The sequence below is a fragment of the Chinchilla lanigera genome, unplaced genomic scaffold, assembly GCF_000276665.1.
Source record: "Chinchilla lanigera isolate Chin_1 unplaced genomic scaffold, ChiLan1.0 scaffold00019, whole genome shotgun sequence".
NCBI classification, from domain to species: Eukaryota; Metazoa; Chordata; class Mammalia; order Rodentia; family Chinchillidae; genus Chinchilla; species Chinchilla lanigera.
The window spans coordinates 12,919,738-12,934,462 of record NW_004955420.1 but is presented as its reverse complement, the minus strand read 5'-3'; the positions used below and the strand labels follow the sequence as shown (position 1 = coordinate 12,934,462).

Here is a 14,725-nt window from a genome sequence, read left to right as displayed (position 1 = left end):
CTTTCATCCTTTAACTTGTGGGTGTTGGGTATGCTGTCTTAACAATGAGAAAAGTAACAGTAGTAAAAGGCTCTAGGACAACCAAGCATTGACTTCAACATTCTCAAAGGTGTTCCAACCTAGGTGGAACACCTACAGGTGTTCCTGTATGAGCAGTTATACGTGGGGCATTCTCATATATGCAAATTCTTCACATTTCTACTTCCCTGGTCTTGTACCTTTTTCTCAGGAAGCTTGTAGAAGCACACTTCTCTGAAACTGGGACTAACCCAAGCATGAGATACAACCAGGAAACCAAAGAAAGGAACTCAGGAGACAGGTGAAGCTCAACCTCAGACACCAAGGTGCAGACTGCCTGGAGAGGAACAGTCTGACCTGCAGCCCCAGCCCGACTCCAGGATCCTCAAAGGAGCTGTTACTAGTGGAGTAGATTAACTCTACAGGAACTACAGGGTTTTTGCATTTTTTAGTGAGCTTTGGACAATCTAGTGAGAGGAACAGAGCAACTTTCACAGTAAACAAAAAGACAACAAAATCAGCAAGAAAAGCAGAGAGTTGTATGAGAAGTGCCTGGACTCAATGACAAACTGCTCCAGTTTCAAGGAAAGATCAGGAAAAAAAAAAAAAATCAGAGAGAGGGCGGACAATCCTAACACAAGGTGACAGGTGTTTTCCTTCACTGTTCCACTCCTCCTAAATAATTAACATGAAAGTGCCCTAATTTTAAAAAAGCCACCAACATTAAGGGAGTTGTCATATGTGCACTGAGCCTTAGAAACCTAAGCTCCTCATACCACTCACAGGCATTTTTGAACCTTTCTTAAGCAAATGCTTTGACCACTTGCTGTAATGAAATAAATATAAGCCAGATATGGTGGTGCATGCTTGCGGTCCCAGTTGCTGGAGAGGTTGAAAGCAGAAGGATCACAAATCAAGTGTTCAAGGCCCAGCTCAACAGAGTGCAATTATGTATGCACCTGTGATACACAATAAATGTTATATAATTACTTACATCAGAACAGGACTAAGCAGCTTAGTAGTTTAACAACTACATCCTACCCAGTCACTGCCTACACCTCTCATCCCAGCCTAAAACTGTATAATACAGTGATGTCTCAAAATAGTATGTATTCCTTTAAAATTTTTTTACTTTGGTATGGGTTTCCCTAGGTGGCCCAGGCTGCCGCAAATTTGTGATCCTCCTGCCTCAGCCTCTCAGATAGCTGAGATTATAGGTGAGTGACACTGTGCCCACCTCAAGCACTGCACTCCAAAGGATTTCTTGGTACAATGAATGCAGAAATTCTGGCTAGATTTCTATTACCTTGGCCAGGTAAGCATTAGTTGCTGAAACATTCAAACAGATCAGAAGTGTTTCCCTGGAGCTGGGTATGGTGGTGCACTCCTGTAATCCCAGCACTTAGGAAGCTGAGGCAAGAGGATCATTGTGAGTTCAAGACCACCCTGGGCTACAAAGTGAGTTCAGCCAGCCAGCTTAAACTGCATAGCAAGACTCTGTCTCAAAAAGACCCAAAAAAAAAAAAAAAAGTGTTTCCCTGTACCTGAGAGCCAGGAGTATTTGTAAGTAGTTTATTCAGAACCTGATTTACAAGAGGGAAGGGTCAGCCAGGCATAGTGCTGCATGCCTGTAATGCCCGTACTCTTTGAAGCTGAGGCAAGGATCGTAAGTTCTAGTCTAGCCTGGGCAACTTGATGATTTAATGAGATCCGGTCTCAAAATTTGAAAATTTATAAAAGGCTGAGGATGTAGTTAAGGCCCTGGGTTCAATCTCCAGTACTGCAAGGAAAATAAAGAAAACACAAAAGGAGGAAAGGGTCATGCTTGCTACCCCCAACTTTTTAGAAATCTAATCAGAAGCTTTACACTGTAATACATTCAAAAAAGGTACTCTGCCCCCAACTTAACAACATTTATCCTTTAAAAATGCTGCATGCTTTTTGAAAACCTATTATCCTTTTTATTGATAGACTAAAACAGGGTCTCACTGTGTAATTCAGGTTGGCCTTGAACTCAGTACATAGCCTAGGCTGGCCTGGCACTCATGGTGATCCTCCTGCCGCAGCCTCCCAAGTGCTGCGATTACAGGCATGCACCACCATGCCCAGCTCTATTATCTTTTTTAAACATGTACCCTTTTCATTATTCTGATCAAAAAAGAAAAATAGAAGTTTAGGAAAGGGAAAAACAAACATTAAAAAAGTTTATTTCTAGCCCTGAAGAACAAAATTATTGAATGAAGCCACCAAATACAGCAGTCAATGTTAATGCAACAATTAAATAATTGAATGGATTTAAACTAATAGAAAAAAAATATAAAATTTTCACTTAACTGCATTTCTATCTAGCACAACAAGGGCAGGGGGCAACACATTCCAAACAAAGATGCTGAATTTAAAACACAATTCTTTTTTGTAACATATAATGAAAAGCTGACAGGCTTATCATACATGTCCTTCTGCCCGTCCTCATGGAATTGCTCTAGCATGGTGTGTGAGAAAGACTTCAGTCCTTTCAAGGCCAGGCCAATGGCTGACTCCTCTCTCTGGCTCCAGTGGCATGAAACAGAGCACCTCTGCTAACGCTGAAGAAATGTGTTGTGTGAGGGAAAAAAGCGTGTGTGTGTGTGTGTGTGTGTGTGTGTGTGTGTGTATGTGTGTGCGTGTATTTCTTTACTGCACATGTGTATGCACATGCTACAGAAAAACTGACTTTAACTGCTTAAGTATCTATTGTAGGAGCTGTGGAGACAAGGTAGACACCTGCCTTTTGTATTACTATGAAATTCCACTATAAAATTAGTATTTGGTTCTATTTTAGGTATAATTAGCAACACACTGACATTTTACTGGACATGGGTCTCAATATATTTAAAAAATGTTAGATTCAATAACTGATACAAATTCTTTAAGGTCCAACTTTTTTTTAAACTATAGTTACTGCCCGGTCAGATCTAAAATTATTCTGGCTAGAATACAGTATGTATGAACAAATGTGGTTTTAAGTGAGTCCTAAGGAGAAATACTCATAGGTAGGTAGTTTATAACTGCTTATTAAAGGCACAGGTTTAAGTCTGGTGGTTACTAGGTAAGTTTTAAGCAGCTTATTATCTATGTTGAAGGGAAGAGAATTCATGTTTGGTGCCAGGCACTCAACACAGGAAGTCAGAACTTGATAGCCATGTGTCTTAGGCCACAGCTGCTCTATACTTGTTTCCTATTCTAGGTGGGATAAAATGCTCAGTATTTCCATGGTTTCCCAGTTTTAACAGTTCCCTAATAGCAGCAAAAGGAACAAGAGGAAAAGATAACTTTAGGACCACCAGAAAGTCTACAAAAATAATAAATAAGTCCTATACTAACATTGTCTTAATAATACAAGAGGAATACTAAGGTAACTTTCAGATTTAAATAGAAATTCTAAAGTAATGACCAAAAGGGTGAGTACAAAAGGCAATCATTAAAAAACCATCAATCTTGATTCAGATATAATTGTTCTTTCAACAAGATCTGAACATTTTAATTTAAAATTAATAAATCACAATTCTGTATTGCTCTTAAGATTACTTTGTTTAAAAACCACACAGTTCAGAATTAACAAAGTATATTTCTATGACAGGTTAGTTTATCCAGGTAAGTAGAGAATAACCACAGTGCAGCTCCCTTAACCTAGGAGTCAGGTTTTAATGACAAAGTCCGTTGCCAGCAATGGACATGCAGGTAACCATCAAAGAAGTGGCAAGTACAAACCCCAACTGCTTCTATCAACAGAAAAACCCCGTGTGTAGTCAGGGCGTAGCGCGGGGCATCAGCACGGGCGCCCTGGGCCTGGTTTCCGAGCACAGGATGGACGTGCCTTCTTGGGCGGTCAGGAGGCTCAGTCTCCTCGTCTGGCTGGTTGCTATTTCATGGCAGCATCTTCTTCATCATCATCCAGCTAGACAACAGCTGACAAAGGGTGTGCAAATCCAGAACTCAAGAGGCACCAGAGCCTCACTGGAAACCGAACAGCTTGTTTCTGTAATTCAGGGATGGCTGTAGAAGGCCAAATATAGTCCAGAGAAAAATGAAATCGAGAACCAAGATTGAAAACAGAGGCCATTAAGTGCTCTAGTCACGAAGTTTCACTCATTATTATAATAATTTTTCTGAAAACCTCTCTGCAATAGCAATAAAAAACAGCCATTTCTCCTCAGGCCAGTATCTTACCACAGATATGATGCAAAATAACAAAATAAAACCCTGCTAGTTTTCTCAATATTCTCCAAAATAGCGAAATTATTTTAATTCACAATTTATACTACTGCAGAGTGTCCAGCAGGTGTGAAGTTCAGCGGCAGACAGTGGGGACAAAATGCCAGAACCAACCACAGGCGGCATGTCAGCAGGGACAGTACCTCCTACAAAAGCAAAACAATGGCAACAACAAAAACGGGAGAAGAGCAGAGAGGAAAGAAAAACAAGAGGGGAGGGGAGGGGAGAAGAGCGGGTACTCTAATAATTAACGCTACAGGTCACAGACCTTTTATTAAATCTTTAAAATAAAAAGTATTACTATCAATAAGAACATTTCATTTTTCTTTTTTCCAGTTTTTTTTACATGAATACTCTCCACTTATTTGAAAAAACATAAACAAAAACTAAAATAATTCAACATCGCAAATGACCCATAAATCCATCCACTTTAAGTCCTAATAGTACTGGGCTAGTAACATTGGAACCTATGACCAATTCTTACAGTTTGCCAGTCATCGGCTGCATGTCTACAATACTGACACTTCGCTCATGATTCTATTTTAGAACTCACCAGGGTTCAAGTCTCTTGTTTTGTTTTTGCTAGCCCCAAATATTTCTCCTTTTAAAAGGGAAAAGAAAAGTTAACTTTTAAGTTCTGAAAATTCAATGGTTATTGTATTATTTCCACAGGGAGTACAGGAGTTTGTGTGAAGTGAGAGAGGGTTAATCAAAACAAAAACACCTGAAGTTGCAACATATACAGAAACATATTTCCAAGACAAGGGCAAGGGCAGGTAGAGGCACCAAACAGAGTCATAAGGCCCAAGTTGGAGCAAGAACAAATAACTTTGGTTCCAGAAGCCAAATCTGAAGAAGAAACAGGTTGAAAAAGAAGACAAAATTGTAAGGATGTACAGTCCATGGAATTCTTTTTCTGGTTCAATGATTTAGTTATAAATATAGATTATTAGTCTTTCTATACATGTAACAAATGCCAAACTCACTACCATGAAATTTCTAAAAATGACTCTTTCACATTTGTTAAAAAAAGTAAAAATTACATGTTTTTCTTCCCCTTCCTTCAGTTCAAGTTCTGAGCCAAAATATTACAGGTAACAATAGCTGGTCCTAACTTCTAAAAAAGGTTAAACCGTATCAATCTCCTTTGTCAATATAAAGAGCTACATAATTTCTATCACACTTGCTTTGAATTTAGGCAGGAGAAAAACTTCTCAAAGCAAGTCAAACGGAGCAAGTCAAAGAAAAGGAAAGCTATGAAGGAGAACAGAAGACCAGCAGATGAAACAAACACTCTGAAAAAACTCGAATCTGCCATTCAAGTATTGAAAACACCCCAAAGGAGACAACGAACAGGATCTACTCTAACAAAGTCAGCAAAATAGAATGCAAATAGCATGATAAATGGCCTGCTAGGCTGTCTGCTGCAAGATGTAAGCAGTGATTTAGTCCACCACTTCTTTTGGACCCTAAAGAAGGGGTTCGTTTGAAAGTCATAATTCTCTTTTTGCAATTTTCTCTTGGTTGTCTTCAGGGACTAGTTTGTGTTTTTCCTCCATGTCACGCAGACCATCTCTTTAAACCCCCAAAAGAGTACTCGTTTTCATATATTAAAAGACTTCTTTAGAAAAATGGAGAAGAGTGCAGGGCCTCAGCTGGGGCGCTAACGGTTGCTCTTCATCGCTTCCTTTGCCGCCATGATCAGTGGCGTCAGGCTCGATAATGGCTTGGCCAGTTTCAGGAAGGGGTGCTGCCAGAACAGGGGAGGACAACGAGTAACAGTCATCAGTTTCTTTTAAGTAGGCCTCATATGCTACTTTTGATCTTAATTGAACAAACTAAATATATTATTTCAATGCCTGACCAGAATCCTCATAATCAGTGTATCATTTTTTTTTTAGGCAGTGTTTCACTATGTAGCCCAGGCTGGCCTCAAACTTATGCAATCCTCCTGCCTCAGCCTCCCTAGTGCTGGGATTACAGGCATGTGCCACCATGCTCAGCAGTGTATCAGTTTTATAGTTGGTAGCAGGCTTTTTAGTGTTTCTGATTTCATACAATCTACACTTAAATAGCCTATAAATATATTCATGCCAACACCAAACAGGTCAAGAATGATATGCAGAAATTATAATTATGGTATTAATGAATTTCATTCCCAGTAGTTATAGCCCTAAAAGTACAGCAGCTACCTTATTCCTGGTGGTCAATGAATAGTGCAACACAATTAACATTATGAAAACTTTCTGTTGCTTACTCAAAAAAATCAACTTTCCCAACAACTGCATCATTTCCAAATTTACCTGTAACAATTCTTTGGCTGAACCCCTTTTCTCCACATCCATTTCCAAACATCGATTTAAGAAATCCCGAAATATTGGAGAAAGTTTTTCTGGATTCTGGAGTTCTGGCGTTCCATTAGTTGCTATCAGGTACAAAGCCTGGAAACAGAGTAACACCTTCAACATAGGCAAGGCACCGCAACAAGGTGAGTGTCCTTTATCAGATCCCGGAGTCTCCTCCTCTTCCTCTTTCCCCCTTTGTGGTAACAGCTGCCCAGCTTGGGCAATTTAGCAGATCCCCCGCCCGACCAATAAAAAAGAGTGAGAGTGGCTATAGCTCAATACAAAGACCCAGGGTTCAATCCCCAGGACTGAAGGAAAAAAAGAAAAAAAAAAAAAAAAGGGTAAAACACTTTACTTTTCTCTTCAAAACTATCCAATGGCTCCCTCACCTTATCTGGGTGAAAGTGAGAGTTCTTCCAAACGCTGCCACGGCACCACCCACTGCTTCACTTCTTCAGGGATTCACCTTCCTGCCCACTGTCTGCTCAGTATACTCAAGTAATACTGAAAGCTGTTCATGATCTTCAAATGTACCAGAACACTCCTGCTGCAGGGCTTCTACACTTGCTGCTCCTCCTGCTGTAATACTCTTCCCTGGTAAGCTTTGCTCTCTCACCTCCTGTGTACAAATGCCTGATTCAGCGACCCTCTCCCAACTATCCTTTTGAAGCGAACCTCCTGGCTCTTTGCATGCCAGACTCAGCACTTAGGAGTCCATCACTTAAAACATTCACAGTATTCCTATTTATTTTATAGTCTCTCTCCTACCACTAGAATATTAAGTTCATGAGGACAGGAGTTTTTGTTGATTTTCTTAGGCAGCACTTTGAACAGTACCTGGCACAGGGCAGGTACTCCAGTTAACATTAACTAGCTGGGCATGATGACACACTTCTAATCCTAGTATCTGGCAGGCTGAGGCATGAGGACCACCTTGAGTTCCAGGCCAGCCTGTACTACATAATGAGACCCTGTCTCTAAAAAATGGGGGGAAGGGCAGGGATATAGCTCAGTGCAAGGGCTTAGGTTCAATAGTACTATGAATAAGTAAGAACACTACAAAATAAACCATGCAGCTATTAAAAATCTACAAACTCCAGCACAACACCTAAATCTCAGAAGCAGTCTCTATGTCCACCAACAGAAAAATGGATTGAAATATGTGGTGTTTACACACAGTAGTGCACTACTCTACCGTAAAGGATAAACTTGAGTCCTTTGTAGGAAAAAGGACGCACCTCCAAGCTTCATTTCAAATGAAATAAATCAGACACACAAGCTGAAGTATCACATGGCTTCTGTTCTGTATGAAAAACCCAAAGTGGAAATAAAGAGTAAAATAAAAGACAACAGGAAACAGCAAAACATATCTTTAGCATACAGAAAGGGAACCAAGAGACAGAGGAAGGTTGGAGGGAGGGGATGGAAACAGAATTAAACAAAACAAAAACTGCGATATGTTGTGTACATGTGCCAAGTCCCTAAGAGCAAGGTGATCATTAGATAGTACAAATATGTATACCCTGCCCCCTGCAAGAGAGGAGGGGGGTCCAGAAGATGGAGGGAGGGGGGGAGGGAGGGACGGGAAAAAGAAGAGGTGTCATGTACCAGCTCCCCATGATGAATGCAGCCATTATATACACTTTGGCCATTACACAAAACAAAACACCTACAAACTCTTTAGCTAACGTTTTCAGTTCTATAACTCAGGAGCCGTATGATTTTTAGATGGACAATAAGGGCAGAGGTCAGGTTTTATCACCTTTCTATTCTAAATTCTTGGCTCATTCCAGGCAGACCGGAATGTTTAGGAAAAGCGTTCTCCTCACAGTGCAGCTGCTGTTAATGTCCTTACCCGCAAGGGGTTCTCATTGAGGTATGGAGGCTCTCCTTCGACCATCTCAATAGCCATGATGCCCAGAGACCATATGTCCACTTTGGGGCCGTACGCTTTCCGGGTGACCACCTCAGGTGCCATCCAGTAAGGGGTCCCAACCATGGTGCTGCGTTTGCTCTGCTCAGGGGTGATTTGGGCACAGAACCCAAAGTCGGCTACGGAACAAAACAAAATACAACATCTAGAATTACAAATTTCAAGGATGGCTTAATCCAAAGAATTCACTTCAGATAACATAATTACATTCTGACTATTCAGTCTTTTAACAGAATGCATTTAAAATACTTTGATATTACTTTAAAGAGTCAGTTACTAGGGGAGACTCTTATTGTGAGTAATTCATTCTGCTCCCAAAAGTTTAATAAAACTGAAAAAGATATGAAAAGAAAAAAAATGACCGAAGAGGAACACCAAAACCAAACACAGTGGATTAGGGAGAGGTCAGGACATGAAACCTATGTTGAATAAAATAAACAAAGTAAATGCATTAAGCACCCAACTTAGTAGAGCGCCTAGAAAAAGAACACACCTGACTACTATGATGTACAGGCTCACTAGCATTCATCTACTCCACCCACCTCACCTCCCCGCTACCCTCCCTGGTCTAACCAGGGGAAAGGATGCCTACGTAGTGCCCAGTGTTAACCTGGTAAGGAAATCAGAATCAGAATTTAGAATCACTTCTTCCCTCCCACTGTTAAATCCATTTGACTTCTATGTAGACAATATTAGTAATTAAGCTTGTAAGCTTTAGATTTCATTATGCATTAAGTAAGGTGAATAGTATCTATGAACTGTTTGGTTTGGTTTATTTGACTAGGATATTTTGTAGCATTTTCCTACAACCAATTTTAGAGATCTTTCCATTTTAGTGTTTATCTGCCCTGTTTTTAAAACTACAAAATATACTACATAAAAATATTAAATTACTGTCATTCCTGTACTCCTCAACATTTAAGACAGTTTTAGATTTTCTTTATAATGTTGCAGATACCCGTGTACTGACTACAGTATATCAACTCAGTAACTCTGCAAGTAGAGAATAACAGAGGAGCAATTTTTAGGTAAAATAATATTTATATAGAAAATGAGTGCTTGTAACAAGCCATGTATTGCTCTAAGTACCTTAGGAGCAGTATTATTTTTTAATTTTTCTCTGGTGCTGGGAATTAAACCCAGGACCTCCTCCTATATGCTAAGCAAGTGCTCTACACTGATCTAAAACCACAGCCCCAGTCTATTTCTTAAAATTATACTCATTTTATAAGTGGCAAAACTGAGTCAGTTATCTTTTTAGATAATTTACCCATGAGCATTCACCTACTAAGCGGCAGAGCCAGGAAGAAATGCTGTCCAAAAGAATCTAATTCAATTCTCATGTGTATCTAACTAAAAATGTAGGTGAATGTCTATTTCCAACTCTCTTGCTAAGATTATTTAAACAACAGAAATCTTATATTTTGACCATTTGACTAAATAACCTTTAGAGGATATAATTTAAAAAGGAGAAAGACAGACAGACTGAAAAAGGTGTCAAGCCCTTCAGGAAATTACAAAAACAAATGTTTGGTTTCTTTTCTTTTCTCTTCTTTTTTTTGAGAGCACCGCCCTTCTCTTCCATTTTTTCATAAATTGAATTTACTGGTACAGAACAGTGTCCTTTGATGACTGATTCCTCATCTAGACCTTGGCTTCTCAAACTGTTGTTGATCAAAGCATGGTATGATTCCGCTGAGTTCATTTTCTGGAGCTTCTCTTTAGTGGTCTTCTCTTTAAGTGCACTATTTTCTTACTCGGAAAAAAAGCATTCCGCTTCTGGAATTAGAGTTGGAGGAATTTTTCATGTTCTAAAGTGGACTTTATCCTCCCTTTTCCAGCATGCTCTGTTTGGCATGACTGACACAGTGTGTGTACTGGTTAGCCAGAGCGGAGCAGCTGAGGGTCTGGTGGGTGTTCTCACGGCAACACTGGAGGATTTTGGCCTGCAGATCAGCACAGACCGGATGGTACTCATACCGCCTGAAGTTTGCTTCTACTTCTTCAGCAGCTTTCTGATATTGTTCAGCGGTGACTTTGTAAAACTCCGAGCTCCTCTTCTCTAGTCTAGCCAGCAGCTCTTTGTAGAACGCACCCTGCTTCTTTATCGTTCTGTCTTTCTCTTCCAGCTGCTCAGCCAGGTGCTTTGCCTCTGTGCGCTCCTCCTCATTCGACACCCTCTCTCCAAGAAGAGCTCTAGTTAACTGCTCATTGGCGGCAGCCCTCTCTCTCGGTCCAGGTCTGTCCCTTGCTTTAGTCGTTTCTGATTCTCAGATTCCTTCTTGGCTTGCTCCAATGCCAGTTCTTTAGCCACTCTTCTTTTCAATTCTTCATCAGAAACTGAGGCACCATAAATACCAGAATACCACTGAGACTTCGAACCAGATGGAGAGGGCTCCTTCATTCGATCAATCACATTTTCTGAAAGATCAACCACATTTTCTGAAAGCCGGATGCCCTTACTTGAAGGTGGCACAGTAGGTGCTGGCCGTCCCGCCCACTGCTCCTGCCTCTGTTCCCGCAGCGTCCAATCGTGGACCCATGAGCACGTCAGGGCCCACGCGCACGCGCGGAGGACAGGGCACTTCCCTTGCCCAGGGGGAGCAAGGCCGTGACCCCCTGGTATCTTGATCAAACAAATGCCTTTGATTTTGCAGAGTTAAAGAGGAATTTCAGTAGTGGTTCTGCTCTACTCCCCCAAGGGGAAAAGTTGGAACTGAGGGATAATGACCACAAAGAAAACAAGTTCAGGATTCTTCTCAGGATTCCACTCTGCCTGATAAGAAAGATCATTAGAATTTAAAGCGGATTTTATTCTTGTCAACCAGAGGTCAGGATCATAAAGCTTCCCCTTGAGGCCATGCTCTATAAAATTCAAAGAAAACTGAAGAGTAAGGCACAAAAAACAGATGGCAGAAACAAAGTCAAGCTTATTCCTAAGACAACCAGTTTTCTGATAGTCCCAGGTAGTGTTCCCTCAGTATTTTGCATCTTTAACCTCTAAAAAATTATGATAGGAACTATTATTAGCCTTGGTGAATGAGAAAACAGACCCAATGAAAGGAAGTAACTTGCCCAAAATTATTCAGCAAGCAATAGTAGGTCTGCTATTTAAACCAGGCTGTCCAGTTCATAATCCATATTCTTTACCACTAGATTCCCTTCCTCTCCACATACTAAATCATAAAAAGTTTAATACAAGAGGTTAATTGAATAAAAGACAGGGAGTTATAATAAGAAACAAACAAGTAACAAATTAATGTTATCTCTTCAATTGTTACTCACTAAGTTTAACCGATCCTTCCATTCCCAAAAGCACATTGTCACTTTTGATGTCTCTGTGGATCACTTGATTAGCATGTAAAAACTCCAATGCCTGTAAACACTGGACAGAAGGAAACACCTATCAATAAAACAGTTCTCAAAAGTTTCCAGTCCACAGGAGAAGACCTTCCAATACTTAACATTTATAAAGGAAAAAAAACTACCTCATATGCAAAGTTAAGAAAACAAAATGCCCCAATTAGCAAGAAGATCCTTTCCCATGCCCTGAACTCATCCAGAAACACTTTTTTTTTTTTTGGTCTTTTTGAGACAAGGTTTTACTATGCTATTCAGACTGGCCTTGAACTCACTTATGTAAGGCCGGGGATATAGCTCAGCGGCAAGAGCACCTGCCTGGCAAGCACAAGGTCCTGAGTTCGATTCCAGGTACCAAAAAAAAAAGCAAAAAACAAAAAACAAATACCTCACTTATGTAGCCCAGGCTGGCCTCAAACTCCAAATGATCCCCCTGCCTCAGCCTCCCGAGTGCTGCGATTTCAGGTGTGTGCTACCACGCCCAGCCAGAAACAATATTAAATAATGGCTCATCTAGTCTTTCCTGTGCCTTGACTGTTTTTTCTTTTCAGACAGGCTGGCCTTGAATTCCGGGGCCTCAAACTTGCAATCTTCCTGCCTCAGTCGCCCAGAATGCTGGAATGCCTGGTGTGTGACCCCATGTCACACTGCTCCAGTGTTTCTGAACCAATATACTGAGAGTATAAATTTGGAAAAAGTTAGCTGTATTTTAATTTATTATTCCCATGAGAAATGAACAACAAATGAACTCTGTATACCATTATAACAACTAAAAATCTCATTCAAATTACCATTCTACTTATTCAAGGAAAAAACAGATTTTACTGAATATTATTATATTATATTTACCAGGCATTTAATCAGATTCTTGACCATGGTATCCTGCCAGGTAAGTATAATCAGATTCTTTTTTTTTTTAAAAAATCAGATTCTTAAATATAATAAAACCCCAAAATAATACTTCTACAAGTAAGTAGAAACAAAGAGCACAATTTTAAAATTCTAGCATATGGAAGAAAACACAAGGGAATAGCAATTAGAACTCCTAAAATAAATTTTTATATCAAATATGAAAAAAACTTTTTTTTTTTCTTTGCAGTACTGGGAATCGAACTCAGGAACTTGCGCTTGCTAGGCAGGCACTTATACCACTGAGCTATATCCCCAGCCCCGAAAAAAACTATTAAAAAAATGAAGTATAGACAAATTCTTAAGTTTTGATCCATTTTTTTAAGTGACCTAGTATATTTCATTAAAGGATATTGGATTCAGAACTATTAAGAAATTATTTCCTTCCTCCAATCAAAACTATGCTATCCCTTAGGTAAAGTGTAAGTAACTCAAAATTAAAAATTGCAAGCCAGGCATGGTGGCAAATGCCTAATTCCAGTATGGGAGGCAGAGGGGGATTGTGGGCTATGTAAGGAGTGCTAGGCTAGCCTGACTACAGAGACAAACCTTGTATCCTCCAAAAAAACCAAACCAAACCAACAAAAAAAATCTTTGTAACATTTTAATAAACGCTAAAAAAAAAAATCATAGAGCAAAACCTATAATTCACTTATGTATTACTACACAAGTGCTGAAAGCCAAATCATAGAAAACAGGCTTATGAACTTTTTAACATTTTGTCTTTTGTGTTTATTTATTTATTTTTTTTTTGGTAGTACTGGGGATTGAACTCAGGGCCTTGTACATGCTAGGCAAGCACTCTACCACTGAGCTACAGCCCCAGCCCCAACAATTTTGTCTTTTGTAACAATGATTCTTATGATACTTATGTCAGTTTCAGTGACAACAGCAAAACCATTAACCTTAGTCTCATCTGTAGAAAAAGATGCAGATTGAAGGAAAACTTGTTTTTGGCTTAGATTCAGAGAGTTTAGCAAAATTCTACCGTCTTAAGCAAAGAGCAAGGGTTGAATTTCACTAGTAAGTATAAAGAAAGGAGTTTTTCCATCTTCAGTGACTCAATACAGGTAGACAGAGACTTACTAGTACTTAAGGGGAATACTCCTACATGTCTTGCTTTGCCTGGGATGGTTCGGGTTTCCACCGCTGAGTGTTCGAGAACTTTTTACTCTCAAAAGTATCCTGAATGGATGGTAAGCTTATGATCATCTTCCTGAGATTCGCCTGTGAACTTGGCTCTTTAAAGGTCCATGCCTTATTCTTAAACTCTCTTACACATAAAGAAAGGGAGAAAAGGGTGTAGGACAACTTGCAGAGAATGTGTACAAAGTATCTCACACAATAAAAATTTCCTGCACAGAAAAGCTTTCCTTCTTTGCACCTCTTGCTATCCATAGCAGAAGTTGTTCCACAAGAATCAAACTCACCTCTCTGCACACAGCAGCAATCTGAGCTTCATCCATGCATGTTTCTGTTACAACATCTGTGAGTGACCCACCAGCCAAGTACTCCATGACTACAAACAACTCGTCTCCCACCAGGTAACTAAAAACAGAATGCAAAACACTCACAGTTTTGTTTTTTCTAACCACACAGTACTCCATGTTGAAGAATTCAAATGCTAATAGTAATAGTAATAAACCATGAGACTTGATAGCTTGAGAGCTAGAAAGAGAACTGAAGACTATAACAGCACAAAAAACGAAGTGATGATTCTGGATCATTTAAAAGACACAAACCAGCGTGGTGGCACACGCCTGTAATCCCAGCACTTGGAAGACTGAGGAAGGAGGATCGCTGCAAGTTCAAGACCAACCTGGGCTACAAAGTAAGCTCAAGGCCAGCCTGAACTGCATAGTGAGACCTTGTTTCAAAAACACAAAAAAGAAAAAAATCAAATCCC

The 14,725-nt window shown here is 39.9% G+C and overlaps 1 protein-coding gene across 1 annotated transcript in view; it reads right to left on the bottom strand.

The window, feature by feature from the left end:
• Positions 1–3,507: 3,507 nt before the first annotated feature.
• Positions 3,508–14,725, bottom strand: part of Pak2 (p21 protein (Cdc42/Rac)-activated kinase 2) — a 37,196-nt gene continuing 25,978 nt past the window's right edge. The window contains exons 10-14 of the mRNA XM_005383142.2: positions 14,250–14,367; positions 11,836–11,935; positions 8,473–8,669; positions 6,576–6,713; positions 3,508–6,022 (exon numbers count right to left, since the gene is read on the bottom strand). Of these exons, the coding sequence (XP_005383199.1) occupies positions 5,936–6,022; positions 6,576–6,713; positions 8,473–8,669; positions 11,836–11,935; positions 14,250–14,367 (640 nt within the window). The 3' untranslated portion in view covers positions 3,508–5,935. The remainder of the gene's footprint in view (positions 6,023–6,575; positions 6,714–8,472; positions 8,670–11,835; positions 11,936–14,249; positions 14,368–14,725) is intronic.